This window comes from Tachysurus fulvidraco, chromosome 3 (genome assembly GCF_022655615.1).
Source record: "Tachysurus fulvidraco isolate hzauxx_2018 chromosome 3, HZAU_PFXX_2.0, whole genome shotgun sequence".
NCBI lineage: Eukaryota > Metazoa > Chordata > Actinopteri > Siluriformes > Bagridae > Tachysurus > Tachysurus fulvidraco.
Window position 1 is genome coordinate 23983472 of NC_062520.1, and position 27981 is coordinate 24011452.

The window sequence follows — 27981 nt, forward strand, 5'->3', positions numbered from 1 at the left end:
TAATACCATGTATGCACTGATCATCCAAAACATATAATCATGGATATGTTTGGAGTCTGGATTCCGATTCTGTAACAGTGAGCCTCTTCAGCTAACTTTCTCTAAATGCTATAGCTAAGTGACACTGAGTATACAACGCTTACATCAATCATCCATAAAAGAGTCAAGCCATGGACTCCACAAGACCTCTGAAGGTATGATGTGGTATCCAAAATGTTAGCGCAGTTATTTTAAATCCTGTAAGTTGTGAGGTGGGGTCTTCATGGATTGTATATGTTTGTCCAGCACACCTCACCATCTCCCAGATGCTCGATCACATCTGAGGAATTTTTAGGCTAAGTCGGCACCTTGAATTCTTTATCCTCAATGTTCCTCAACCCATACCTAAGCTCTTTTTGTAGTGTGGCAGGATACGTTATCCTGTTGAAAGAGGCCACTGTCATTAGGGAATACTGTGAACATGAAGGGGTCTGAAACAATGTTTATCTAGGTGGTACATTTCAAAAATAACATCCACATGAAGGCCAAGACTCAGGCTTTCCCATCAGAACACTGCCCTAGATGCACACAGCCCCACAGGCTTGCCTTCTTCTCATTGTGTCTCTTGGTGCCATCACTTTTCCTGGTATGCAACGCACACACAACCATCTGTCCATATGATGTTAAACTCCTTCTGCCATTTCTCCATGGTCCAGTTCTGATGCTTATGTTCCCATTGTAGTTGAGAGGTCAGCATGGACACAGCTCAGCACATCAAAATTGCTTGGATCCTTGAACTTGCCTAATTTTCCTGCTTCCAACACAGCAACTTTGTACAGTTTCTGTCCAATATATCACACCCCTTGACCCATTGAGACACGACTACAATAAAATAATCAATGTTACTCACTTGGTTACTCATTGGTTTTAATGTAATATTTAATCTCAATGAATGTTGTACTGTTGCTGTTCTGAAATTATTTTGAATTTAATGTTTTCTTACCCACTGGAACCCATGAAGAATATGATGTATTATGTCAATTCAGACCCAAATCCTCAGAATCCGTTTCAACAAAAACACACACACAGAAAACCCAGTATCATTAAAGACTGATTGATGTATTCTTTATTCCAAATAAATCTGTTTGTCTATAGCTTTAACATCAGATGGTCACTCATTAGCAGACCCTCATCCCTACATTGAAACTTTGACCCCTTCATATACAACCCAAATGACTCCTCCACTTCAGTAGAAGTACTTAGAATAACAACAATATAATCATATTAATATTCATGACCGTCGTTTGATAAACCATTGCACAGTAGTAGAAATTTGAAAAAAGAACATAGAGCAGAGAAATTTAAAACATAGTTATGGTTCAATTCCCCTTGGATCTCTTTAGGAATGTTTGGTTTCTGCACTATCCTTAGCCTGCCATTAACACATTGACAGGAAAAAATATGCATGTCTGTAGGGATGAAATTCTTAAAAACAGCTTAGGCAACTACTTTTTTGTTGTTTGAAATGCCACCATCTGGCAGTAGGAGGTATGAAAACCAGCTGACCAGCTTTGACTAGTATGTCTGCCATGTTTCCTGCTTATACAGTACCACGGTGGTCCTTTACACTCAATCGATTGCTTGTTCTGTCATAGCTACATGCATAGGCCATTTAAGCAGGTCGATCCACCATATAGGTCACTTTGTTGGTATACAATTATATCATTACAATATTCCATAACAATATTCACTAACATGCCTCACTCCATGTCAGTAAACCTTGCACCTTTTCATCGATGAACACATACAGAGTGCCAGACGAACTGTGGACTACAGTCATTAACTGTATATTTACAAAGTCACCTATATGGTAGCTGGTCATTTTTATCTCTAAAGGCCTGAATACACTAAGCTTACATACTGTGTGATTTTGCACTCATTCAAGTAGGATTATGTGAGCAAAGTAATACACTTTATCCCAATATCAAGTCCTACAAAGAAGTAATTAATGAAATTATTATTTGTACTAATATTTTGTTTAAAATAAGGTTTAGATTCTACTGAGGACTTCTAACATGGACATTTCTCGGTTAAGTAATATTTCCGCTCGCGTTACCAGTTTGCTTGCTTCCCACAAGAGGTTAACGGGGTCATCTTATAACAAGCTATGTAAATTAAGATTGGAATTAAGAGTAGGGAAAAGAGAGCCAAATGATGAAGCTGTAAAAAGATCACATAAGGTCTAAAAGGTTACCAAATTAAGAAACAAATGTACCATTACTTATAACTTTGCATTGATGTGTAATACACACTTGGCAAAATCAGCTTAACTTGCAAATATTATTCCCCACAAACACTCCGGGGAAAAAAACACACACACAATTTACTTCAGTTGAGGTGTAGGTACGGTACTGTTTTTAGGTGAAACCCTGTCAACAATATCTTCCAGTATAAAGCAGACAAAGAACAAATAGCTGAATTGTCAAGCTCTTTTACCAGAACCATACAATAAATCTACTGACTCTACTGCACTGATAAACAGTATCAGTATTCACCTTTGCATCTTTCTCAAACTGAAAAGCTGACCCTTGTCCAAAATCTGCAGTTCTGCTGTTGAATAAAATAACAAAGTAATAGCTCCTCAGATCTCCTGAGTGTATTCAGGCCTTAATATACAATTAATCTGTTTTAATAAAGGTCCAGAATTTATAAAATACCTGTAGTTCTTTACCTTTCCATTTTTTACCTGGCCAAAAGTTAGCCTGGGGAATTAAACAATTAAGGTAGACAGTAAATAAAAATAACAACATTAATAATAATAAACCTACTAAAGAAAACAACTGTGAGAATGGATCAGTCTGTTTTGGAGTGTCCCTTCATATTTTTTTTTTCAGATTGTAGTACATTTAACATAGATTAAACATCCTCTTTTGATGATGTGTGCTCTCATTTAGGAGAAGCCAGAAAGTTCAGCTCGAGGGTGTCTTTGTGCCAGGGAGCTGCAGTTCAGGGTAGGTGAAGTATCTCTGCATTACTCATTCATTCTTAGCTTCCAATGCCACTGCAGTAGGAAAAAAGTCCATCATGTTGTTTCTCATTATGTAATATGTCTATAGTGATTTCCATACATCTAAAATAGCAATTCCAAACATGACAAAACACAGAGGAGGAAGTGAGAGGACCAGACTCCGATGAAAACATTCAAGTCCCTCTTCTACATTTTGTCATCATGATCCACATGTTGAACTGTCCTTACAGAACAGTATGTCCCCAATCTGTCCGTTCCTGATCTCCTCCCTCTGTCTTTGTCTCTCTTGCACGCATTCTCTCAGTCCTGGCCTCCCAGTAGGTCTGTATTTGCAGTGCTCTGAGGGGGAGGGAGTGCACAGGCTCTCGGAGGAGGGGAGTGGCCTCTTCGGCGTGGGCTAGGCCCACCACCCCCCTCGCTGTCTGTGTTAGAGGAGGAGCGTGGTGGAGGCGGAGCTAGGCGAGGCAGCGGTGCCGAGGATGGAGGGATACGGGAGCACGAGGTTGTGCGTAAGCTCTGTATACGCCGGCACTCCTGGCAAATTCGTACATGAGTGCAGCCTCTTGGCAGAGGCACAGTCACTGCAGGGGGGCCCAGCGGCCCTGCCGGAGTGCTCTTGGCCCCCAGGGGCTCCTCTAAGAGACGCTGAGGTCCAGGACCAAGCTCAGAGGGTCCTCCTGTACCTCCAGAGCCTCCTGTTAAGGGCCCTGCTCCACTGTAGAGTTTGCCATTGCTGAGGCGCATCTCTCTGACAAGTCGCAGGGGCCGCGAGGACCCCAGGCTGAGGCGAGCTGGGTGGCGCAGAGCTAAAGAGCTTGATAGTGGACGACGCCGGCGCAAGCGAGAGCTCTTCTTACATGACACAGCATTACGAAACTCACTCAACATTTCCTGACACACAGACACCTGTGAAAGTGAGAACCATAGGAAAGCAATGCAATGAGTTTAACAAAGTCTATCAATCTACTAACCTCACAAAATATTCTAAACATTTCTGGTGTAGGAGAAAACGCTGTCTTTAAAGCTCAAGTGGACATGTACTCTATCATTTTACACTCAGTTTGTAAACTACCTAAAGATTCCTATCTTACAAACAATTTTGTCTAAAGGAAGTATTAAGGATTTCTTTCCAACTTTGTAAGAACATTTTAGAGAGTCTGGTACAGTACACTGTTTAATGTGCCCATTGTGCTACACACAGGCAAGTACCTAACACACATGCAGCGGTGTCTGGATATGAATCTCCTGATGTGTGGCTGCAGAGAAATCATACCTCATCTGTTTCAGCAGAGCGCCGTGTGGACCACACAAACTCCATCACTGCCACAAACACAGCAATGATCAATCCACAGATCAGTACCACAAAGATCCCACCAATATTCTCCATTCCCAGACCTGCAAAACAGAAAGGCACACACACTTTATTAAACATACCTCTTATTTCTCACACACAACAGGAAAGCTCACAAGACCCAGCAACAATTATTTAAACCAGCAAACTAACATGCATGTTATTTATTCCTGATTTGTGTAAAGCTGAGATCTAAATGAATTATAGAGAAACATACTGACATTAAACAAAGATATGTCCTTATACACAGACTGAATTTAATAATGAGCATACCTTTAGCTCTGTGGTCCTCTTCTTTGGGGCACTGACCGCCCTCCCACCACCTGCGCTTCAAAATCTCCAGCCTGTTATTCTCCTGCAGCTGCAGAACAGCCAGACTGATCTCATCCCTAAAGGGAGAGCCTGGAAAAAAAAGAGTGTGTGATTGAGTAAGAGTGATGGCAATATGGCATATAAAACACATTCCAGCTTCCTTGGCATGTCTCCATCTTTGTCTCGCTCTATTTATGAATATGTAAATAGTGTATTGGCTTACTCATGGTTGCACAGAGCAGCAATATTGTCACCTGTGCAAGGTGAAATTCATCTGGTCGAGGCTGCGCAAATACATTTTGGGAGTGTGTGTCTGTGTGTATGTAATTTTTGTTTTGTGCCTCCGAGATGATTACTCTGAGATTCCACTCAGTTCTGTTTATCTCCTCTGACTCAGAAATAAAATGTTGCTATGCAAACAACACAGGATGTTAAAAAAAAGTCATTGAATTAACCAATTCAAGGACATACTTGAAAATAGAAAAGATGTTTCTCCAAATAATGAAACTCCATTTGGTTACTGATTATAAGAAATATGTAATGTTTGATAAATACAGTCTATGGGAGAAGAGTGAACAATTAATTAGGAACACTAAATCCTCTCCACTTCTTCTTTTTTTCCCACCCCTCCCAAGGGACCCAGGAATTGTGTTCTATGTCATGAAGATTTAGGACCTTCATCAAGATGAAGCCAACCCTGTGAGGATCCTGAGGCATCTAGAGATGTACCAGCTCTAGTTGGATTCCGCTTCATAAAGTATTCAGACATTCTAAGAGGAGATGACTACACGTGGTCTTTGAGGACAAAATCCTCCTCATCAATGCACAATTGTCGGAGTGTATATTTATAATCACAGTGTCATCCAAAATGAGGATGAGGTTCCCTTTTGAGTCTGGTTCCTCTCAAGGTTTCTTCCTTTTCCATCTAAGGGAGTTTTCCTCCCCACAGTCACCTCAGTAACCTCAGGCTGGTTCATCGATGATAAATACAAACACATTTAAATATAAGTCTAATATTTATCTTTTATTTTTGTATTATAATAATCTTTGTATAATATTAAACTTTTTGTATTATGTTTCTTATGTTCTGTAAAGTTGACATTTGAATTGAATTGAACTGAACAATCTATTAGGACATGCAAGCATTGGGCACAGCCAGTACAGTAATTTGGAATATCCTTTAAAGGAAGAAAACTACTTGTGTACTAAATACCAGACATAGAACAGGTCAGTCAAGGAAAAGAACAGTAGTTGATGATAGAAACATTGTGAGTATTGAAGAAAAAAAAATCTCCATCTCCAATCTGCAGTCTACAGAAACATACTGTACAGTATGGCGATTTACAGAGAAATGCATCTAATATAATTGGGACTAACTTCATTATGCTGTAAAATAACGATTCAAAAGACACTGTCAATGCAACAAAGGACTTTATCAGGGGAAAAATGAAAGATTTTAGACTGGCCACTAAACCTTAACCAATTGAGATGCATTTCACCTACTGAAGAGGAGACTGAAGGAGGAAACCCTTAAACAAACAACAGGAAAGAAAGAAAAAAAAGCAACAGGTGGTGATCTCACAGGGTCCTGGGGTTGAAACAGTGTTTGCAAGCAAGGGATCTGCAACCGAATACTGTATTGTTAGTTACTTTTAGACTATTTTTGTCAATACTTTTGTTCACCTAAAATCAGGCAGTCTAACTTTAATGGTGCCATGTTCTATGTTGCTTAACACATCAATAAATGAATATCAGCACATGAACACTGAAATTCTGATCTATAGTTTCATGTTCATCTTTTGGTCTTGTTGTCTCAATACCTTTAGTTACATAATGTTTATTTTTGTTAAACATATATGATCGCATTATAAAGGTTCGAGGTATAGTGCTCATGGTAGTTAACTTAATGGTATTATAAATAACCAATTAAATAACCACTGGGATGAACATTTTTAAAGTATTTGTAAAGTATTATTAACTCAGTAACTCAGTGTTACAGTATCTATCTTAACAGCAACACTTCCTGCACAAAAAGTTAACAAACAACCATATTAAATGAACTTGTGCTCATTGAATATTTCCCTTCAGTGTTTCTCTTTCGCTCACCCAGAGGCATGCCAATGCCGTAGCCCTTGGTGTCCAGTAGGCCCCCGATCTGTGTGAGATTGCAGTTGAGACTGCGGTGGTACTCATTCATGGTGCTCTCCAGAAGAAAGGCATATTTGGAGTTCACGACACGGGCGATGCCTTCTTCTGTGCTCTTCACAAACACACTGGGCTGCTTGGAGTACATGTAGTTCCACATTCGCTGGTATGTCTGGTAACGCGAGTTCTGGAATAGAGACAGAGATGAAAAGTAACTGAGACAGACATTTGTCCTTGTCACAGTTCTAGCAACTCTGCACTTTTTGAATCAGTCGCATAGCTGGCTGATACATGATACATGAGGACTTTTTGAACACCTTTTTTTTTGAAGCGGAAAGGAGAAATGATGGGTGAAGTTTTACACACATTGGGTCTTATTTATCCATCTTTTAGTTTTGAGAAAATGTATTCATAGACCTACCACCTAACTCTGTTTTTCTTCATACATTGATAAAATTCAATCAATAATTGGATCGTATTTTACTCAAAATTGATTAAAAGCACACAGACACAACTAAATGACAACAAAATACCAAAAGCATCCTCAGTGTGAGTTCATACACGCAGTACTGCCAATTCAGTATAAAAACTATTTAATTAAGTGGGGTTAATAGGGAGTCTTATCTGTTCATTTAATAGCTAGTTATTTTATGCATTCTTTTGATTCATTAATATTAATATAACTGACTGAATGTCATAAAAGCTTCAGTAAGTTTGTCTGTTTAATTAAATAACCCTATTATACATTTGTAATGCCCATTATATGATTTAAAGCCTATTAATTGAGACTTGCATTAGTTAGTCTGCTATAAACATGTTTGTGAACTAACTAGATATTCATTAATACTGATTTTCATACTCCTGTGAATTAATTCTGTGTAAATTTATTCATATGCAGTTTGATAATGAAGGCCCAGTGGTAAGAATGTAGATTTTCAAACAGATATTGCAATCAGTTCATTTCCAGCGTGTTTATTTAATGTGCGTTGGCTGAAGTAGTTACTGAACAGACCTTCACTGTATGAAAATAGATGAGACTGAGCTGTTCAAAATGAAATAAATCGTTTCTTTATCTAAATGCCAAGCATAAAATCACATCTGAATTTATAGTTAGGAAAAAAAACATATAGCCAGTCATTCGAGTACAAATATAGTTAATACAGAAATTCTGTATCACTATACATACATAATCAGGGACAACAACACAAACACAAACAGAATGTCAAGCCCTTACAGGGGCAAACAAGACCTGTTACAACACACACCGAGCCAAGAGTGACGCAAATGGCAGTCAAACTAAATACAACACTCCTTCAAACACCAGTATATGCCAACTCAAACAGAAACCTGGTCTGACACACGCCTACCATACAGACAGTGAGGAGAGAATGTGCACATGGTTGTTTGTATTACAAAGAGTGAGTGTGTTTGAGAATCATATGGTTCGTACCATGAAGAAGGTCATGGTACTCCCACCATGTATAGTGCCATACTGAATGTTGGTTTGGTCTGCCAGGTCATCGGGTGACTCGATGGGGACCTCCATCCTCTGCACTGTCAGAAATGCAGCCAAATTGGCTGTATACGAGGAGATGATAATCAGAGTAAATGCCCACCTGAGAGGAAAAGAGACAAAAAAAGAGAAATATACTGAATATATATATATATATATGATGGAATAATTCAATTAATTAATTTCTTTCCAATTAGAGTTTCAGGATTGTTAAGAATGTTAATTGTAATAATATAATTATTAATAATATTAATAATATAATTAGGTACAATAAAGAAAATGATATATGAACCATTATAAAGCAAAAATAATTTTCTTCATTATACCTAATTATATTAACATTCATAACAACCCTAAAACTCTGGAAAGCAATTAATTATTCGACCAAGCTCCAACACACACAAACACACACACTAACCAGACTCCGCTAACACAGCGTGTAGACAGAGCTTTAGGCATGATTTCTGAGCCCTGCTGCATGAAGCCTCCTACTGGAAACCACAGACTATTCCCTAGTGTGTACTGGTTCTCCAGCAGGTCCCGGCGTTCCCGCAAGCACGGGTGAGGGTTATACCACTCATAAGGACTTAACCTAGGATGCAAACAGAAAAACGCACAGACTGTGACCTATACATTAATAAACAATCCTTTACTCAGCTCCCAAGCCAATCATCAGTAAAGAGAATGCTTAAAAAAGAGCTGGAGTCTAACCTGTTTTTTTAATCACTCAATCTGGCTGCCTCATTTTACAGGACAACAGCATTTGATTGGCATTGCAAATGACTAGCCACAAACCATTAATTGTGTGTCATACACATATTCAGTTAGTTGTGACCACTTAAAGAAGCAACAACTGTAAGAGTGTCTGAGGCTGAGACTTTGGATTGACTTACTGGGGTTCACAGAATGGCAAATGATCAGGAGTGTTTTATGGTTGTATGTAGATTTATGTAGCATAAATTACAGTTCTAGATATTAGCTATTTGAGATAAGATATAGCAATTCTCAGCTCTTTTCTCAGAGTTACAAAATACAAACAACTATCTGATTATGAGTCAGGGGATGTCGGCATGTGTAGGAGAGTGTGTGTGTGTATACCTTGCAGCAAGGAAAAGCACACAGCTGACGGCCAGGTAGGCCAACAGCATGAAAAGCCAAACAGCTGGAGAGAAAGGATCTAGGAATGAGAAATAGCCCGGCTTTCTGCCCTAAAATGGATAAACAGCAGAAAAATACTTTTTAAAAAATTGTTTAAATAATAAAGAGGGAAAAAAAGGAAAATACTATACCTACAGATACTTATTTATATACATACTGTACATAACAGCTGGACATTGTTCAATTTACTGTTAATGCAGTTTTCATAATTTTAAATGATACCTAAATACACTTTTTATAATAAAAAAAACTGACATATATAAACCTATATCATAACCTATATGAACAGGTATAAACAGGCATTTTTAATTCAATGACCTGAGTCAAGTAACACTGACTGTCGCTACATTAAATGTTTTGCAGCGTATCTATCTTTTATCTATAGGCTTAACAACCCTCCAAGTGTTTTTGCCTTTAATAACACACTCATTTAGAGTCCCATTAGCAATCTGAACGCATCCAGTTAATAAGCTCTACAAAGATTTAGGATCCCTTATTTAATTACTATGCTGTATCATTCTGTGACAGTAACAGTTATTAAAGTGCAACAAATCATTAAAAACTCAAGCTGTCCAAAGTTTTTCCTGGTAAATAAATGTGATGATGGTGAAAGTCTACAGATGCTCTGAACATCCCCTATGCCATGCCATGTATGCTGTATACAAAGTGAAGGTTTTGACAGTGACAATCAATATATTCTATTATATAATCAATAGATATGTCTGCTGTCTATTATCCCTAACTAGAGTGCGCTTTCTTCTGATGTTTTACATACTGATCAATTATGAAATATCTCGAGTGGAAAAAACATCTGTGGAAAAAAGACACTGCTGACTAATAAAAAACATTGTCAACTGGTATAATAAAACTAAATTACATTAAGTGACTTGAAAAATAATACACTGAGTCACAAAGCTATCATAACACTCTAATGGAAGTATCATAATACAGCCTTGTGTCAGCAAAAATGTCAGCCACTTTATAGGAGCCAACTTGTGCACAGATCCACTGTGACCCAGATCACAATAAAAATACATACATACTATTTTTTTAAATGATTTTTTAAATAGATAATCGACTATATTTCTTAATTAATTCTAGGACTTTGTAGCACTTTTCTTTAGAGGTGCTACAAGCCTGGGTAAAAGGGTCTTTCTGACGAACGGAAAAAGTTTACTTTTTTTAAGTAATCCTAGATTAAGTTTATGCTGAAAATCAGAACAAGCTTATTTTATATAGCACTATTTTTTCCAAATACTACATCAACATGCCTGCGTCAGAGGAATATGTCTATTTATGGCTTTGCTTTTTCTCTCCAGTAGAGGGAATATTTATCATAGGCCAAGCTGCTACAGAAACAGGCAAGTTAAATCAAGAGGCTCAGAGACTGTGTGATTGTGGGCACATAAATCTTTATATAACTTACTATATGAACCCGGTAAAGAATACTGATGCCCAGGGTCATAAAAGGTTTGGAGAAATCGATGACTTTCTCTCGCTCAGAGGTGATGGTGAAAGCAGCTACAGCTAAATCTGCCTTCTGTTCCAGATAAAGAGAAAAGAGGAAAGGTCAGTAGTGTGAAAAAAGACATTAAAAACTTACATAAGATAAACACAAAAAATGGAGCACGGTGGCTTATTGGTTTTCACGTTTTTCACGTTTGCCTCACACCTCCCGCCTCCGCCTTGTGTGGGGAGTTTGCATGTTCTCCCCGTGCCTCAGAGGTTTCCTCTGGGTACTCCGGTTTCCTCCCCCCGTCCAAAGACATGCATGGTAGGTTGATTGGCATCTCTGGAAAATTGTCCCTAGTGTGTGAGTGTGTGAGTGAATGAGTGTGTGTGTGTGCTCTGCGACCCGAGAAGTTCGAATAAGCGATAGAAAATGAATGAATGAATGAATGAATGAATGAATGAAACACAAAAAATGAAATGTGTGGACTTACTCTGTTGATAAGCTCCCCCACCATGCCAGTCCAGGAGCCGTTGGGTTCTGGAGCACCGTACAGACCATCATCTACCAGTTTGATTCGAAAGGTGAACTTCAGAATGTCTGCCAGTTCCTTCAGCATGTCCACACAGAAGCCTTCATACTGATCGTTCCCCTCCAGTTCCTGATAATTTGATTTCCTCATCACATATGGGTTCTCCTGTATTCATGCACAGAGAGGGGGAGAGAGAGAGAGAGAGAGAGAGAGAGAGAGAGAGAGAGAGAGAGAGAGAGAGAGAGATTATAACAGAGTGAGTTAGATGCTAGAATCTTGTTATAGCACATACAGTACTTCCAAAAATGGCCACCACATAGTGCAAGTAATGCATATGGTGCTGTAAGACCTCACCAGTATTGTTGTGACGATGAGGGTCTTGTTAGCTAAAGTTTCAGAGACATTGATATCCAGACTGGTGGAGTTCATGACCAGGGTGTTATTAGAATACCAAATACCAATCTAACATACAAACAGAGAGAAAAACTCATTAACAACCATTATTTAAAATAAGGAATGTATATGGAGCAAAAATCCAAATATGAAGTAAATATTACCTGTTTGTGGCCTAATTTATGTTTCTCCAGGATATGCAGGCTGTAGTTGGTTCTCTGGCCTTTGCTGTTAAATTCAACACGGCCTGTTAAACCATCATACTCCACCTGAAAGCACAGAGAAAGTATAAGCCTGAAAGATAAAACCAGAGCACACTGGAAACCCTGAGATGGTCTGCATTTTTTGCTTTCCCACTCCAAATAGCACCTGTAGAAAGCATCGTGTGTTTCTTGTTTTTGGCGTGTTGTGAGCTGTGAGAAAACAAAAATGAGAACCATCTGGGGCTCCAGAGAAATAATTTAAGCAACACAGACCTAGAGAAAGAAGAAAAACAAACAGCTATTTCTAAACTGTAGATACGTTTCATTTAGAGGAACAGTGACTAGCTTGTGTTTCCACTGTGTTATCACAGTGAATAACAACAAAAGTGATCAAACAACAAAAACACCACCACACACTGAACATGGAGGAGATTACAGCTGTTCTTCATTGTTTTTGCTCTGATTCACACAAATTATATTCACACAACGGTATTTAGAAAATTTCACAACTACAGTGGCCTGTAAGTGTAAAATACAATAACAAACCTGACAACAAATACTGTAGTTCCATATTGAACATTACATTCTCGTTGCTGATTCTCGGCTCCAGCACACATTAATCTGAGAGACCATGTTAAACTGAGATTGTTTTCAATCAAATGACATACAAGCCCAAATAAATCAATTGATGCCTTTTTTTGTGCTTATCTTTTATCAACAGTATTCATGTGGTTATTTTAAATATGCTGGCCATATTGCATGGCAGTATACAAATGCTAAAATCTTGCCTAAAGGAAGTCAGTTATTCAGAACAAAGAATTACTCCTAACATAATTCACTTTGCATTTAAATCAATTTAATAACATTGTTCCCATTCCTTTAAATAGTCATATGCCATGTCCAATCAACAGCCAGGATGAAGGTGAAGGAAGAGATTTACTTTACAGTGCAATAGGGACAAAATAAACTATAAAAAATAAACCAAAGGGGCAAAACATACGCTCGAGGAACAAGAATCTGGCAAAACATGGCATCGACAGCTGCTAAACTGTATGTGGTTTAGGGTGTTGGAGTTCGATTCCCAGGGCCACCAAGGTGCCACTGTTGGGCCCCTGAGCAAGGCCCTTAACCAGTAAGCTCATTTGTATAAAAAGTAAAAAAAAAAAAGTAACTCGCTCTGGATAAGGGCATCTGCCAAATGCCGTAAATGTAAACAAAGAGAGTCAAACAAAGTAATGTAAATAGGGAGACACTAATGAAACAATGCAAAACAGGTAAACATGGTCAAGGGTGCAATGGAACAAACATCAACAGAAAAAGTTCAAGCAGTGCGTAAGAGAGCCCTCTAGTGGTCTGGGGAATTGGGGAGTTGTCAACGTTAACTGTGACAGTCAAGTTGGTCCATCGGATTACATTTTGGGTATATGTTCATTTATTTCTGAATCTGCTGTTAAACTTTCTTATTTATTGTTTGTTCATGTATTTTGTACCTACAAGCCACCAAATATAACAGTGCTTTTTGTACAAAATACACACTCGCAATTTATTTAGGTTTGAAATGAACTAATCTGCAGCACAAACTAAACTTTTTTTGAGAAAAGCTTAGTTTGTGCTGCAGAATTTTTCTAGTGGAAAATTTTTCAGTTCCTTAAATTGTCATGTAGTGGAACGATGCCTAATGGAAATCTGCACACACACTGACCATTCGCAGGTAGTTCATGAGGCTGGTTCCATGTTGCCAGATCTGTGGGGAGGAGCAACTTAAGGGTTTTACTCCAATTTCTTGACTTCTGTTCAGCTCCTGCACGGCACTCGCCACCACGTGGACGGCATCAAACAGTAAAGCTGAAGACAGCTAGACAAAGCACATAAAGAGCAGTGAATCATGTTTGCATGTTTGTACTGTATATCTTGGGGCAACCAAATGTCCCTATGAGGATAGGAATATCTTAAGTTTTTCATATTTGATATTAGATTTATAATTAAAAATCTTAAACATGCGAAAGCTTTCCTTTCACTAACTAAAGTTAAAGTTTTTTATTTTTTTTAAATTAGGTATAACCATAGGTTTGATTAGTGTGTGTGTCTCACTGCTGGTCCTGGATATGGGTTAAGGTCACAGCCTTCTCTCCAGGACAGGTTGAGGCTCCGGATAAACTCCAGGTAAAATGGATGAGTGGTGTTGAACATAGAGAAGCCAACGATATTAGAGTGCTCATCAACCACATCATCCAACCACAGCAAAGGAAAGTCCTACATACACACACACAAACACACAAACACACACACACACACACACATTGCCATAACATAATAGATTGTCAACATGCCTTAATCTGACCTAGACCATTTTAATTTATGAAGAAATAGTCTACATAACAATCTTTGAATTTCTGTTTCTTTTTCTTTTATATGTCTTCTAATATTTCTGTAACATAGCATAGAAGTAAATAACCTAATCAAATAAATAAATAAAATAGTCAAGAGGTTTGGATACCAACCCCATTGCAGAGAAAAATTAGGTTGATAAAGTGCAGGCAAAAAAAAATAAATCTTTCTTACCATGGTGGTGAGAATGTATTTGTAAAATGCTGATGTCATTCCCAACTCAGACGCCTAAAAAAGAAAAGAGAGAAAGAGATTAGGGTGTAGAATTATATACACACAGAAAAAGTTAAGTGAAAAGCGAGAGAATCGTTTCATCAGCAGGTTGTACAGTACATATTCAGTGTACTTAAAATCTTCCACAATACAAATACATTTAAAGTAAACAGAGCTGAATTACAGTAGCAGTAAATCAAGCAGGAGAGAACGAGTGAGAGGGAAACAGCAGGAGAGAGCGAGCAAATGAATGATAGGAAGAAAAGGAAGCTGTCACCAAGCTCCATTTAAATGCATTAGTTTTCACTACTATAGCCACCAGGGGAGAACCGTGTGCATGCGGTGCAACTCAAACCTATATTATTTTGTCAAGTAGGTTAAATGTGTGTGTGTGTGTGTGTGTGTGTGTGTGTGTGTGTGTGTGTGTGTGTGTGTGTGTGTGTGTGTGTGTGTGTGTGTGTGTGTGTGTGTGTGTGTGTGTTCATTAGGGTGGGCTTTATGACAATATATATGTTGTACAATATATATGTTGTACAGTATGACTGTATACTGTACGTCTCAAATATACTGTAGGTTCACACAACAGTATTTTATTAAAACCAGTTTGATTATTTATTAATTAATTTTGATCATTTCTTAGATCATTTTAAATGATCTTTTATTAGATCATTTAATATTATTTATGTATACACTAAAAAATTAACACCGAATAGGAGAGGAAAATCAAAATCAAATGACATCAAACCAGCTGCTTTGGACCAGCTTGCAATTAAATCTATTGAAAAAAAAAAAATAGACTTTGTACAATAACTTCAGCTTACATGTAATGAAATAAATGTTGGTTTCCTTTTTTTGTTAACTGGTTTATGGTTAAGATTAAAGGCTTATGTGATGATATAGCATTCATGCACAACATTAATTATGATGTCCTCATAAAGATAGTGAGACAAAGATACTGTGTGTGTGTGTGTGTGTGTGTGTGTGTGTGTGTGTGTGTGTGTGTGTGTGTGTGTGTGTGTGTGTGTGTGTGTGTGTGTGTGTGTGTGTGTGTGTGTTTGTTTATGTGTACCTTTTTTAGTATCAGGTATGACACAGAAGCATTTGCATCGATGATGATCGTAGCTATTTTATCATCACGAATCTCTTTGAGTAAGGATGTGGGATCGAGGTCATCATCCAGCATTCTGACAGACAGAGTTTCCCTAGAGATGAGAAAACGTCGCACCAGTTCCTCCAATCTCAGCAGACCTGTGCAGCAGGTGGGGTTAAAAATATTACATGAGTGTGTGTGCGTGTGTGTGTGTGTTTGTGTGTGTGTGTGTGTGCATTAAATGTAAATAAGCCACTGTCTTCTCATGGGAGTGTGTGTATGGGGAGAGAGCCAGTGAACCCGGTGCCAAACTTTAATTAGTTTGAGGGAGGAGAGAAATCAATGCACTCATGTACATGCTTTCATTCTCTCTCTCTCTCTCTCTCTCTCTCTCTCTCTCTCTCTCTCTCTCTCTCTCTCTCTCTCTCTCTCTTTCTAACTCCCCCAGCACTTCTCCACCCCCCTGTTCCTGTAGCTCTCTCTCTCTCACTCACCCACTCACTGATTCCTGTAGCAACCCTTCCCAGATATATTCTCAGTGGATTTCACTGACTCTGTTTTTCACATATTAGTACTATTCATGCCATCTTCTCTCTTTTCCTCTCTCTCTCACTTTCCACTCACCTTACAATGAAAACTGAAGGTGATGAACAGCAGAAAGAAACTGCTAACAGTCAACAGGCATACGCTCTGAGATCAAACCCCACTATTTGGTCAGGATCATCATTTCTTTCTCTTCCTCATACCTTTTGCTGCATTATGTACCACAGTTACAGAATAATATGCTTTAAACTGAACCAAAGATATGCTACAGATAAGTCTAAGAAGAGGACGACTTTCAAACTGCACATAATAAATAATAAAAGAAAACAGGAATGTCCTTGAAGTATGAATTATGTGTTTGTCAAGTGTTACATCAAATCCAGCAAAGAACCTGATTTTTTTTTTCTGGATCACTTGATGCGTTCTCTTGCTTTATCCTCTTATGTCACTTATTGTTCTCAGAAAAGCCAGAAATCTCTAATTTTGTTAGAAACATTCACCAGAACGTTAAACCTTCTTCACCCTCTCTGAAGTCCTGAACAAGCCTCTCTGCAGTTTTCACTGAATAACCACCACAGTGTAACAGGTGTACGTGTCCGAGAGGAGGCCATCTTGTGGTCAGACTCGATGCTGTTAAATCAGATGTATAATGGCTCCCCTCTCATCTGCCCATTTGCACTAACACATGCAGACAGACACAGAGATCAAATAGAGTGTGCAGAATCAGAGGTGATCGCCAGTGTGTCCAATCAGAGGGCAGAATAATCACTGGGTTGTAATGAGCAATAAATGAGCATATTCTCATTAATTAAAGACTGTGCATCTCTTACACACACAAAACCAACATATACACACACAAAGGGAGTGCGTGGCCTGCCTCTACATCTCCTGCCACCATTTTAAATGATGAGCTTGATGAGTGGCAAGTTGCACCTACTCTGCTGCCATGGCAACCACAGAGCAGCCAACTAGGTCAGAGCCAAGCCGTGTGAATTGACGATCTTACAAAAGCTCACACTTGCTTAACTGTATATACAATGCATTAATGTACAGATTTTCAGGCTGGTACATAATGCAGGACACGATATACTGCTGTGCAGGGAAGTTCCTCTGCTGTGACTGACCTGAAAACATATGTGGTGGAGGGATGGATAAAGAGAGGAGGGGACATCTCACCTCACAGAGGCTGTACATTCAAAATGATTAACACATTTCATTATGATTAAAACATTCATTATTCAAACCAGAATCCTTAACCAGAGTTTGTAGTTGCTTTCAAAAAGCTGAGTGGCCATACAGTCCCTACTGTGACTCATTTGGAAAGGAACTTTGACATGTGTGGCGCTCCTAGGCAGGTCATACAAACTGGTGGAGAGAGCAAAGATCAAAGACTCACACTCAGCCTTGGCACAGACCAGACTGACTGATGGGTAGCTGAAAGAGCGTAGGATGGCGCCCACAGCCAAGCTCAGATCCTCGTTGCTAGGATACAATGTGACGGACGCGAAGCGCAGGTAAGGCAGCCTTGGAGTCTCCTCAGGACCAATCTTCACATGAGGGATCTACGGAAAAGAAAAAGAGACAGGGACAGAAAAGAGAGGAGAGTGTAGGTGTGAGAAATTTTGTTCAGTATCAGTGCGAATGCTGAACTTTACCACTGTACATCACACTATAATTACTGTACATCCTGTACTGCAAGCATTAAAAATCAAACAACAAAAATATGCACTGGCTCACCTCCTTCTCCCCACAGATGTGACTGACAGTCGAACCCGAGGCAGGACTGGAGGCGGGGCCAATCACAGCAACCACACCCTTAGGCAGAATCTGGCACACTAAAATGAAACAAAGTCTGTAGGTCTCTCTTTCCTCAGGTCTTTTTCCCCAGTCAGTTCACTCCTCCTTTTCAATATGGCCAATTCAAACTGAGAGACAGAGCTGCCCAAAACACTAACAGTACAGCCATATCTTTCGCTATTAACCCCCTTTTTTCTCAGTGTATTTGTGTGTGGATAGGGCTTACTAGTGTCTGTGGTCTCATACTGAGAGTCTTTCTGGAGCTCAAAGACTTCTACATCCACACGAGCACGAGCTGGTCCCTCCAGCATACTGTTGATGTTCTCCCGCGCTAAAGCTAAAGCCAACCGCTCTCCACGGCCACAGGCAGAGCGATCATCCAAAATTGCCGCTAAGCAGTGAAAGTCAAAAAATCAAAACAGAGAGAGAGAGAGAGAGAGAGAGAGAGAGAGAGAGAGAGAGAGAGAGAGAGAGAGAGAGAGAGAGAGAGAGAGAGAGAGAGAGAGGCACAATTTACTGTGTGCCAGTGACTTTGCCTCTCAAGGGCCAACTCTAAAAGGTCATGGCAGAAAATCCTGTGCTTAATGTGGTGGCAGTAAGAGCGGCCAAGCAAAGGCCAAAGGCAAAGTGTGGATTTGGCCGAACAAAGTGGCTATTTAAAAGACCCCTGCCTGGTGATTCAGATGAAGTGAAGGACAACAGTGTCGTCTGTCCAGTTGTAATACAAACTTAAATTTTCAGCTGCAGCATCAATTTCCTGCAACGGTTTACATGAGTACCTAAGTAACATACACATTTCTGAAAGCTCTGAAAAAGAGCTGTTGTCAAATTGTATTCTTTAAATGAGATTACAATTAATCTTTATTACAGTCTCACATAGCTGCCACCCATAAAAGACATCAGCATCAGCACCTTTTGAATCCCAATTTAATCCTCACTCATAATATAATCTGCTAGACTGATTTAAAGGATCAAAGGATTGAATTCACTGTGGGCATGTAGCTGGTGCAACTCACCAATTCGCACAGATGATAGGACAGGGGTCTGGCTTAGAGAACAAGGTGGCATGTTAAGCACAGTAACTAGCAGGAAGTGGACGTGAATCGACAGCAGCACTGCTGGCAGTTCCGGCATCTTCTACTGCTCCTCATGGAGACGCCGTCTGCTGCCTAGAGCACCCCCTGAAAAACAGGTAAGAACATTATAAGATAAAAAACGTACATGCACACACTCTTAATTCCTTATACAGATGGGCTGACTATAGCACCCCATAGAGGACAAGCATAAGAATAAGAAGCTTAAAGATACATAGAATCACCATTCTATACGTTTACACTATCTGCTGCCTAGAGCAATGAAAAGTTATTATTTTTATACACACACACACACACACACACACACACACACACACACACACACACACACACACACACACACACACACACACACACGCACACACATAGATAGTTATACTGCCTACAGCTTAGAATACTTCTATACAGATTGCTTCATTCTCACATCTGCTCACAATCGCACAAGTGTCCCAACAAAAATCTGTCTAAATTTCCCTTAAAGGCAAAAGCACAAATTAAAGCAAATTTACATATAATTTGCATTTAATTTGTGTTCAGAGAGCAGTAGCTGGGCCGTACTTACAAATACAACTTACCATACAAATGTAAGTGTAACTTGCAAGTGTAAGTGATACAATGCCAACGTATTGCTTATGAGGTTCGTCCTTTTTTTTTTTCTGTTCTCGATTAGGTGATAGCAAGTGCATATACATGATTTTACACGAAGGGTTAAATGGATACTTTAAAATATATTTCTGCCAGGTTTTGTTTAAAAAATAGTAAAAAATAACAAATAAAACCAAATAAAATCCTACACACTGATTTATTGTATATAATAATTAAGGAAAGATGTAAATTGTCAACACTCAGTCTAAGAGAATAAGAGGAGATTTGATTAGATATGGAGCATGACATAACTGTCTCTTAATAGTGTATTCATTCCAATGACATTGCTCGGATATGAATGACACGTTATCTTTCTCTAAGTGCTTGTGTTATTTAACTAAGAACCTTCCCACATCCCACTTCTGTAATCTGTCTAATATTTAATTGCACTGTTAAGTTGAACTTGTATTTAGTAGCCTAATGAAGCATATTTATAGGTAATGCATGCTGATATTCACTATAGATTATTTTTGTTTATCGGAAATAATTGTTTGTCATGTAAATTATTGTATATTGTGTTTCTAAATTACATTGCACTTTCGTCTCTGTTGACTCTAACACCAAGACAAACTTGATTCTGAATAGTGTGGAAAATACCAAAAATTCCATGAATCCCAACCTTACAAACTTATTATTATAGCTCAAAGTTTACAGTCTCTAACTAGTATCCAGATAGCTAATGCAATACATAATAATAATATCCTGGAATATCCTTTTGATAAATCTGTTGAGTGTTATTTAGTTTGTCCCCATTTTGCTTTAATGACAGTGTGCACTTGAGCTGACATGGACTTTGTGTAAAAAGTTACGATCCACTTCACATCAAATCCATAAGAGTGTCATCTGAACGTGTGCTTCAATAAAAGAGAAAATATGGACATAAGAAAAATATGAAATATGAAAATATCACATCTGATATTATTACATGAAAATTTGAAATATGACAAAGCGCTTAACATGTTCAATATCAAAAATGTGCTTATATTTATTCAGAGACCGGCAGGATTGCTAATCTTAAATATTCAGTAAATTTCTAAAACCTGAAACGTTTCATCTATATTCTAGTGTGTTCTCAGAATTTGACAGTCAATACAGACGTCCACTGGCAGCCTTCAGTAAACTGATCTTGCACATATGCAATGCAAACAGCACTGACAGTATTGTGGAGAACCCTTTCCACACAAGGGTTAGCAGGTGCGCTAATTAGTGCTTTGTTTTTGTTATTTGCATGGACCAAGGGAGAGGTCTTTCTATGCATGAAAACAACTGTGGCATGGTGAACAATAGAGAGAATTAGACAACCAGCATCCAGGGAATGCAAAAAGATGAGAGACAAAAACAGTGTAAAGCCACTTGACAGGGTCATAAAGATGCCCGGTGAAGTAAATAACAAGATATTTATTAGTTGGGCTAAGCTCTCAATGGTATTAGCCCTAAATTACTTGAGTTTTTACAACAACCATATTTTTGAGCACTAAGCTATCATTAGGTAGACAGAAGGTTTTATTTTCCCGAAAGTCACCCTGACTGTTTTCTTTTTTTAGATTATTTCATTCAGCTTTATTCAGGTACCAATAATAAATCGATCATTTATTGTGTGAAACTACTTGCAGGTACTTCAACTACTACTTTCAACATTCTTTCTCTTCCTATTTGTTAAACATAGAACAGGCCTACACCATGTATCAAGTGATTTATCTAGTTATTTTTGTTCAGCAATATGCATTGCATGCAAACCCTAAAGCAACACAGATATTTTCTGTTATGTCATCTGGAGTCAGGAGACCACAAACATACAGTAAAGTTGTTTCTCAAAATACAGGCATTAAATAAGTATTGGATAGCAGTAGGAATATCACAAGACATGAATATCATTTATAACATGAGAAATGTTAAAGTAAGCAATGGGGGGCTGATTTTTACCATAAGAAAAACTCTGAACATGGTTTCCACTCTTTCAAGAACACAAGTAGCCTGGAAACAGTCAATCTGATGCTATCATGGGCACAGACTCACTGGAACTGGACAGTTGAACACTGGAAAAAGACCAGACTTTTTTTTTTTTCTAATCTTGTCCAGTAAGACTGTGCCTATGATAGCATTTTGTTCTAGGCTGACAGTGGAACCTGATGTGGTCTTTTGCTGTTGTAGCTCATCCACCTCAACATTTGACGGTTTGTGCATGCATAGATCATTTTATGCTCATCACAGTTCTAAAGAGTGATTATATAATTGAGTTTCCTCTAACCTCTTATCAACAAGCCATTTCAAAACACAGAACTTCAATTTGCTTTTTGTGTTTCGACACCATTCTGTATAAACTCTAGAGATGGATGGGATTACTGCAAACCATGGACTGTTAATGTCAGACTGTTTAAACAGGCTTATCAACATAAATACCAGAATAGCATTCTTTAGAAATTTGGCGAAAAGTAAATGAGTTCACAACAAGTTACACAGAAGATGTAGAAACAAGACTCACCATACAGAAAGCAGCACTAATCCACAAATCACAAAATGTACTTGCAGCAGTCAACCTGAATTTCATTATATAAGGTGATAATCACTAGAGTCATTACAACCATTCTCAAAAGTAAATCTGTACATTTCCATTTTTTCCCAGCATTTTTCTGATGCACTTATCTAGAGTGACTTAGATTTTTATCTCATTTTTTATACAACTAAGCAATTATGGGTTAAGGGCCTTGCTCAGGGACCCAGCAGTGGAAGCCTGGTGGACATGGTATTTAAACCCACAACCTTCCAATTGGTAGTCCAACACTTAACCACTATGCTACCACATTCCCATTCCCATACATATAAATGTCTTTTTTTAGTCCACAGATTTAGATAGATCTCCTTTGGTATTTTACTCTATAATTCTACACATACTGTAAGTGTTTCTGTACATAGTATTGTTTATCTGTTCCCCAACCACTCTACAAATCATTATGCAGCAAAAGACTTGACACTATCATAAACTCTTAAACTACTGTAAAAATGACTTATATTTTTGCTCATATGACCAACTGGCATGTACAATCTGACAAATTGCTTGTGCAGTTATTGGGGAAGTTGAGGGAGATTTACAAAGAAGAACTGTGTAATCGATATCCAGTGTGTGTGTCAATTATGAGGTGCAAAGTAGAAGTAGGAACAACATTTACACTAGGTTTCTGTGTGTGCTACTTGCTCAATATAGCCTTGGCAAGTTCAGATCTCAAGGAGATTCCCAGAAGTGAATCTGGCATCTTAAACCCGGTGTGAAATTCTCGAAAACAGATATTCCACATTCTCTGCTATTTAGCCAAATAGCAGGCCTTGTGGCTAACCCACAGCTACCTTGGGTGAGCTTTCCTTCAACATACCATGTGCTGTTCATGGCTGAGCCTGTGAGATTAGCTGAATTCCAAAGCTTGAGAGTTGGGACGCTATTAGATCTAGACATTTTTATCATTTTCCCTTTGTTCGGATGTCAAATGGTTAGCCACAAATGACTTAAGGCTTGCAGTAAAAGTTATGCTTATGAAATCGGTGATTGAACTTCTAAGAGTAGTGAAAGATGGGCACTTGCTTTATGCTCACTGTCTAAGTGTTAACCATTAAAGATGCCATGTTTGACTCTGAGAACCGGTTTAAAACCCTGCAGCTTCCTAGTCAAACTCGCCCACGTCCAGTGAACTTTCTAGATAAATTATGACTTGGCAGCAGGCATGGCTGAAATCAATGATTCGCTGAGGTGGCCCTAGACAGCAATTCTGACAATATTGCAAGGAGAAAAACTGCATTTCTGCCACAGTCCCTGCCTTTTTATGATTTGAGGTCTCATCAACATCAGACCCCAAAAAATTGGTATTTTATCCCAAGAAATTTGTTCCCTCTTGCACAAAGGTGGTAAAAACATAGGTAGGCTCCAGACTTAGAAATATGAACTTAAAAACTTTCAAAAAGTATTGTGGTAGATTTTCTCAGTTGTTTATTATTGTTGATTATTGTTAACTTGTTTCCAAAGACACTTCCCTTTTATTCGTTACAAGCATAACAAATGGTTCAACCAGACAGTCAGACAGTTCAAGTCATACAGCCGCAGGATTAGTTTATGTTTTTTGCTATTCCATTTTAAAATCCCACACTTTAGATTCTACCAAACACCACAAGTGTTTAAAAATGTATGTAAGCAGTGTTGTCTCTTCTGATGGCCAGAGGCATCAGAATACTGCTATACTTGGACATCTTGTCCTCTTTCAAGGAGTAGGCCATCTGGGACATATCTACCATCTCCACCTATATTATGCTGCTTGGTCACATAGTAAATGCAGACCACACAGTTAATTGCTATATTGACAAAAGTCAATGACAATGCTATACTCCCTACACCCCAAACTGTGGCAGATATTTGCAGTATTAGTGTCTACTGGGGATGTTAGGACTGATGATAGCAACCCAGCGCAGTGGTAGTCCTAGGTCAGTCTGGAGCTACAGGCCTTTTATAAGTGGGTTATTGTACTATGCATCGAACCCAAATGCCACATACAGTGCAAGAGTTGCAAGAGGTTCAAGTTTTGTCTTGCTGGAAACCCAGGGAATTCCTAACAGAATACCTCTCCTCCACACCTGCTGATTCTTCCAATATCATAAAGAATTCATTAACCAAGCCACAAAGTACTGACATGTCCTTGTGGTTGATTCCTAGACCTTGGTTCCTAGTGCTGCCTTATCTAATTGTCAGCACACCCTGTTGGCTTCATCCTGAAGCTGGATCAACCTTTGAGACTGCAACATTGAACTCCCCAGCTAGACTTTGAGTTTCAATTTTGAGAACTGAAATGGCTATCTCTGAAAACTAGCAATGACTTCAGCACAGGTTAAATGCACTGACCATAAGCTAGCTTTGCAGACATTAGTGGTGAGATAACTCTGGTGTGACCTTGTGATTGAATGCAAGGTTATCTCTCCAAACTTTGTAAATTAGTTTAGAAACCTTGCAGCCTTCAAGCCAGTGACCCTAAAGAGCATTTATTGCTGTGCTCAGAATGTGCCCTATGGGACAAAATTCCTGTTTTCCAGGAGATTCTTTCTGTTTTGATTTTTTCCATTTTTCTTATGCTCCTGAAGCTTTATATTATATAGCTATATATTATATAGCTATTATATTTTTAGAACCGCTGCATTTTTATTTCCTGAATTTTAGGTATATGTTGTATGTTCAGGTGGTGCTTTAAAAAACAAAATGAGTTATTGGCAAACAGGCTTTTATGAGAGCAAGACATTTTAGCAAGATATTTTAGGGGGAAATGGTATCCATCCGACTAGAGACGGTGCTGTTTTGCACCTCCTTGTACTACGTTCATTCTTACACACTTTTTGTACTATAGCTCATAGTCTTTTGACAGGCCTAGTTAATAGCTGATAATCAAGGGCTTGGGCCAGGCAGCAGAGAAACAGGCTTCATCGACCATCTGCTAGCTGCCTAGAGGCATCAGATTTTAGATTCCAGATTTCTCTCTACTGAGACTCTGTCTGTTCCCCAAGCTGAATAAAAATACAGAAAATCTCTGAAATTTTAATGTAGTATACCGTGTAACATAAAAATAGTCCATATTAAATGCATCGTTTATCTGAATCTGATTCTAGTAAATATTACTATAATATTCCTTAGATAAAGGGCTTATTGTAAATGAAAATATCTGAGATCAGGGACTTTAAAACGAATTTACATTATACCAAATAAGTAGAAAGCTCCAAATAACCAAATAAGAACCCAATAAGAGCATAATTTGTGAGACTCAGTAGGCATCACTGAGATATAATGGGGCCACTCACAACAGAAGGCATACGATTGATTTTGTACTGACATTTAGCACCGAGATACAAAACAATCTTCCTAATCCAGTCTGAAATATCTAATTTCATATGAAATACATTTTAGAAAGTTCTCCTTGCAACCCCATAAACCACACAATCACATCATCTGTTGTTCTCAGTTTTATTGAAATTTTCCAACTCTTCTGGTTTATTTATTTCCCCTTTAACTCCACTTTAACAGAACTTGTGGAAAAAGTGATTCAACACATACACTAGCTATTCATCTATGTATTTATTAAATAGGACATTTTAAAATTTATAAAATAAATAGCACCATACAAAACTGGTGGTGTCCCAGATTGCATGGGATCATGGAAATCCTGCACAAATATATAAAGGCTCAGCTTATCTCTCCAGAAGGTATTAAAAAAATTCTAAGAATCATTTTGGACAGTAGCAAAAAAAGGAAGATGACACCAATGAACAGATGTCAACATTATGAACTAGCAATTAATTTGTGTTTGTTTTCCATGACCAAATCTCTAAGATTCTAGAAAAGCACAAAGTAGCACATGCATGTGCATAAGAATCTCATTTGTGAGATAATTTCATCTCTGCTTATATTACTTCATCTTAGTTCTGCTTGTTTTATGACACGTCACAATATTCTACTTACAGGCTAAAAAGTCTCTCATCAAAAGCTGACATATCCAGAATCACTGCCAAGTTGAGGAATATAATGTCATTTTACGATACTAGAAAAAATAGTTTATGCTTTTTTTTACCTCTAGGTTGAAATCCTGTAATGTATTCCTGTCTGGATGAACGAGCAGGTGTATAAACAAGCACCGTTTAGTCCACAATCCAGCAGTGCTTACTAGAACCATAATATTTAATCGTATTACTTGCACAGTACCTGAGCAAACTATTACAATCCACAACATCTGCTTCTATCATATCTTATCCAGATGTTTCACCCTGCCCCTGACATGTTTAAAGGGTGTAATAGAACACCCCATATGTATGTAATGTATGTACAGTAATTGTGGTTATTTGAATGTGGCTCCTTGTCATTTGAAACTTTGCTAACTGGACAAGAAGTCTCTAGGCTGTATGACTGCAGAGCGTGTCAAATACAGTAAACATTTTATAAGTAACACACACTAATACTGAGTAGGGCCTTCCTAAGCTTTCAAAACACCCTAAATTTGTCATAGCATGGATTCTCCAAGATTATCGTCCTTGATGACAGGATTGCATCACATAGTTCCTGCAGATTTTTCTGATCTTTTAATGCTGTGAATCTCCTGTTCTACCACATCTCAAAGATTATCTACCGGATTCAGATCTGGTAAATGGGAAGGTGACTAAATAACACCAAACTCATTGTCATGTTAATGAAACCATTTTAAGAGACTTTTGCTTTGTGACATGGTGCTTTATCATGCTGGAATTAGCCATTAGAAGATGGTAAATTGTTGCCATGATGTGATGCACATGATCAGCAACAATTCTCAAATAGTCTGAGGCATTCAGGAGATGATTGATTGGTATTAACAGTTGAAAGTGTTGCACCATTAAACCACCTCCACCAGCCTTGTCTGTTGACACAAGGCAGGATGGTCCATGGATTCATGCTGTTTATGCCAAATTCTGATTATATAATGTATTAGCCTCAGCAGAAATCCAGATTCATCAGAACAAGCTACATTTTTACAGTCTTCAACTATCCAGTTTTGGTGTGTCCACTGCAGCCTCAGGGGTCTGTTCTTGTATGAAAAAAGCAGAACCTGATCTGATCTTCAGCTGCTGTAGCCAATCTGCCCCAAGGGTTAAAGCGTTGTCAATTTTGAGTTGCTTATCTGCTCATCACAATTGAACAGAGTGATCCCCGGATCTACTGTAGCATTTCTGTCAGCTTGAAATACACAAACTAGCATGTGGTACCAACAATCATACCATGGTAAAAAAAATCACTTTTCCCCACGTTAAAGGTCGATGTGAATATTATTTATATCTACATGATTATATACATTGTGCTGCTGCCAAATGATTGACTGATTATATAATTGCATAAATTAATTGGTGTATCTGTGTTCCTAATAAAGTGCTCTCTAAGAATATCATTACATGACTTTATTGTAATGTGTGCATGCACACTCACACAAGGAGGTGTCTAGGTGCTTTAAATTGCCCTTGCAGTTATTCTGGGGTCATAGATCCACAGTTATTTACATATCTAATATTTCATTTCATTATCTATCATATAGTGGAAACTGGCTTATGTAAATGCAATGCCTACCCTTTAACTGGGGTTCATTTACACACACAATTTCAGCACA

The 27981-nt window shown here is 38.3% G+C and overlaps 1 protein-coding gene across 1 annotated transcript in view; it reads right to left on the minus strand.

The window, feature by feature from the left end:
• Positions 1-1087: 1087 nt before the first annotated feature.
• grik5 (glutamate receptor, ionotropic, kainate 5) overlaps positions 1088-27981 on the minus strand; it is a 71693-nt gene continuing 44799 nt past the window's right edge. Inside the window, exons 3-21 of the mRNA XM_027148123.2 lie at positions 19112-19276; positions 18322-18486; positions 18036-18133; positions 17695-17860; positions 15735-15913; positions 14627-14680; positions 14156-14317; positions 13767-13919; positions 12026-12130; positions 11823-11930; positions 11430-11633; positions 10913-11026; positions 9427-9536; positions 8747-8920; positions 8266-8431; positions 6777-7002; positions 4632-4760; positions 4281-4402; positions 1088-3913 (exon numbers count right to left, since the gene is read on the minus strand). Coding sequence (XP_027003924.1) covers positions 3308-3913; positions 4281-4402; positions 4632-4760; positions 6777-7002; positions 8266-8431; positions 8747-8920; positions 9427-9536; positions 10913-11026; positions 11430-11633; positions 11823-11930; positions 12026-12130; positions 13767-13919; positions 14156-14317; positions 14627-14680; positions 15735-15913; positions 17695-17860; positions 18036-18133; positions 18322-18486; positions 19112-19229 — 3159 coding nt within the window. The 5' untranslated portion in view covers positions 19230-19276 and the 3' untranslated portion in view covers positions 1088-3307. The remainder of the gene's footprint in view (positions 3914-4280; positions 4403-4631; positions 4761-6776; positions 7003-8265; positions 8432-8746; positions 8921-9426; positions 9537-10912; positions 11027-11429; positions 11634-11822; positions 11931-12025; positions 12131-13766; positions 13920-14155; positions 14318-14626; positions 14681-15734; positions 15914-17694; positions 17861-18035; positions 18134-18321; positions 18487-19111; positions 19277-27981) is intronic.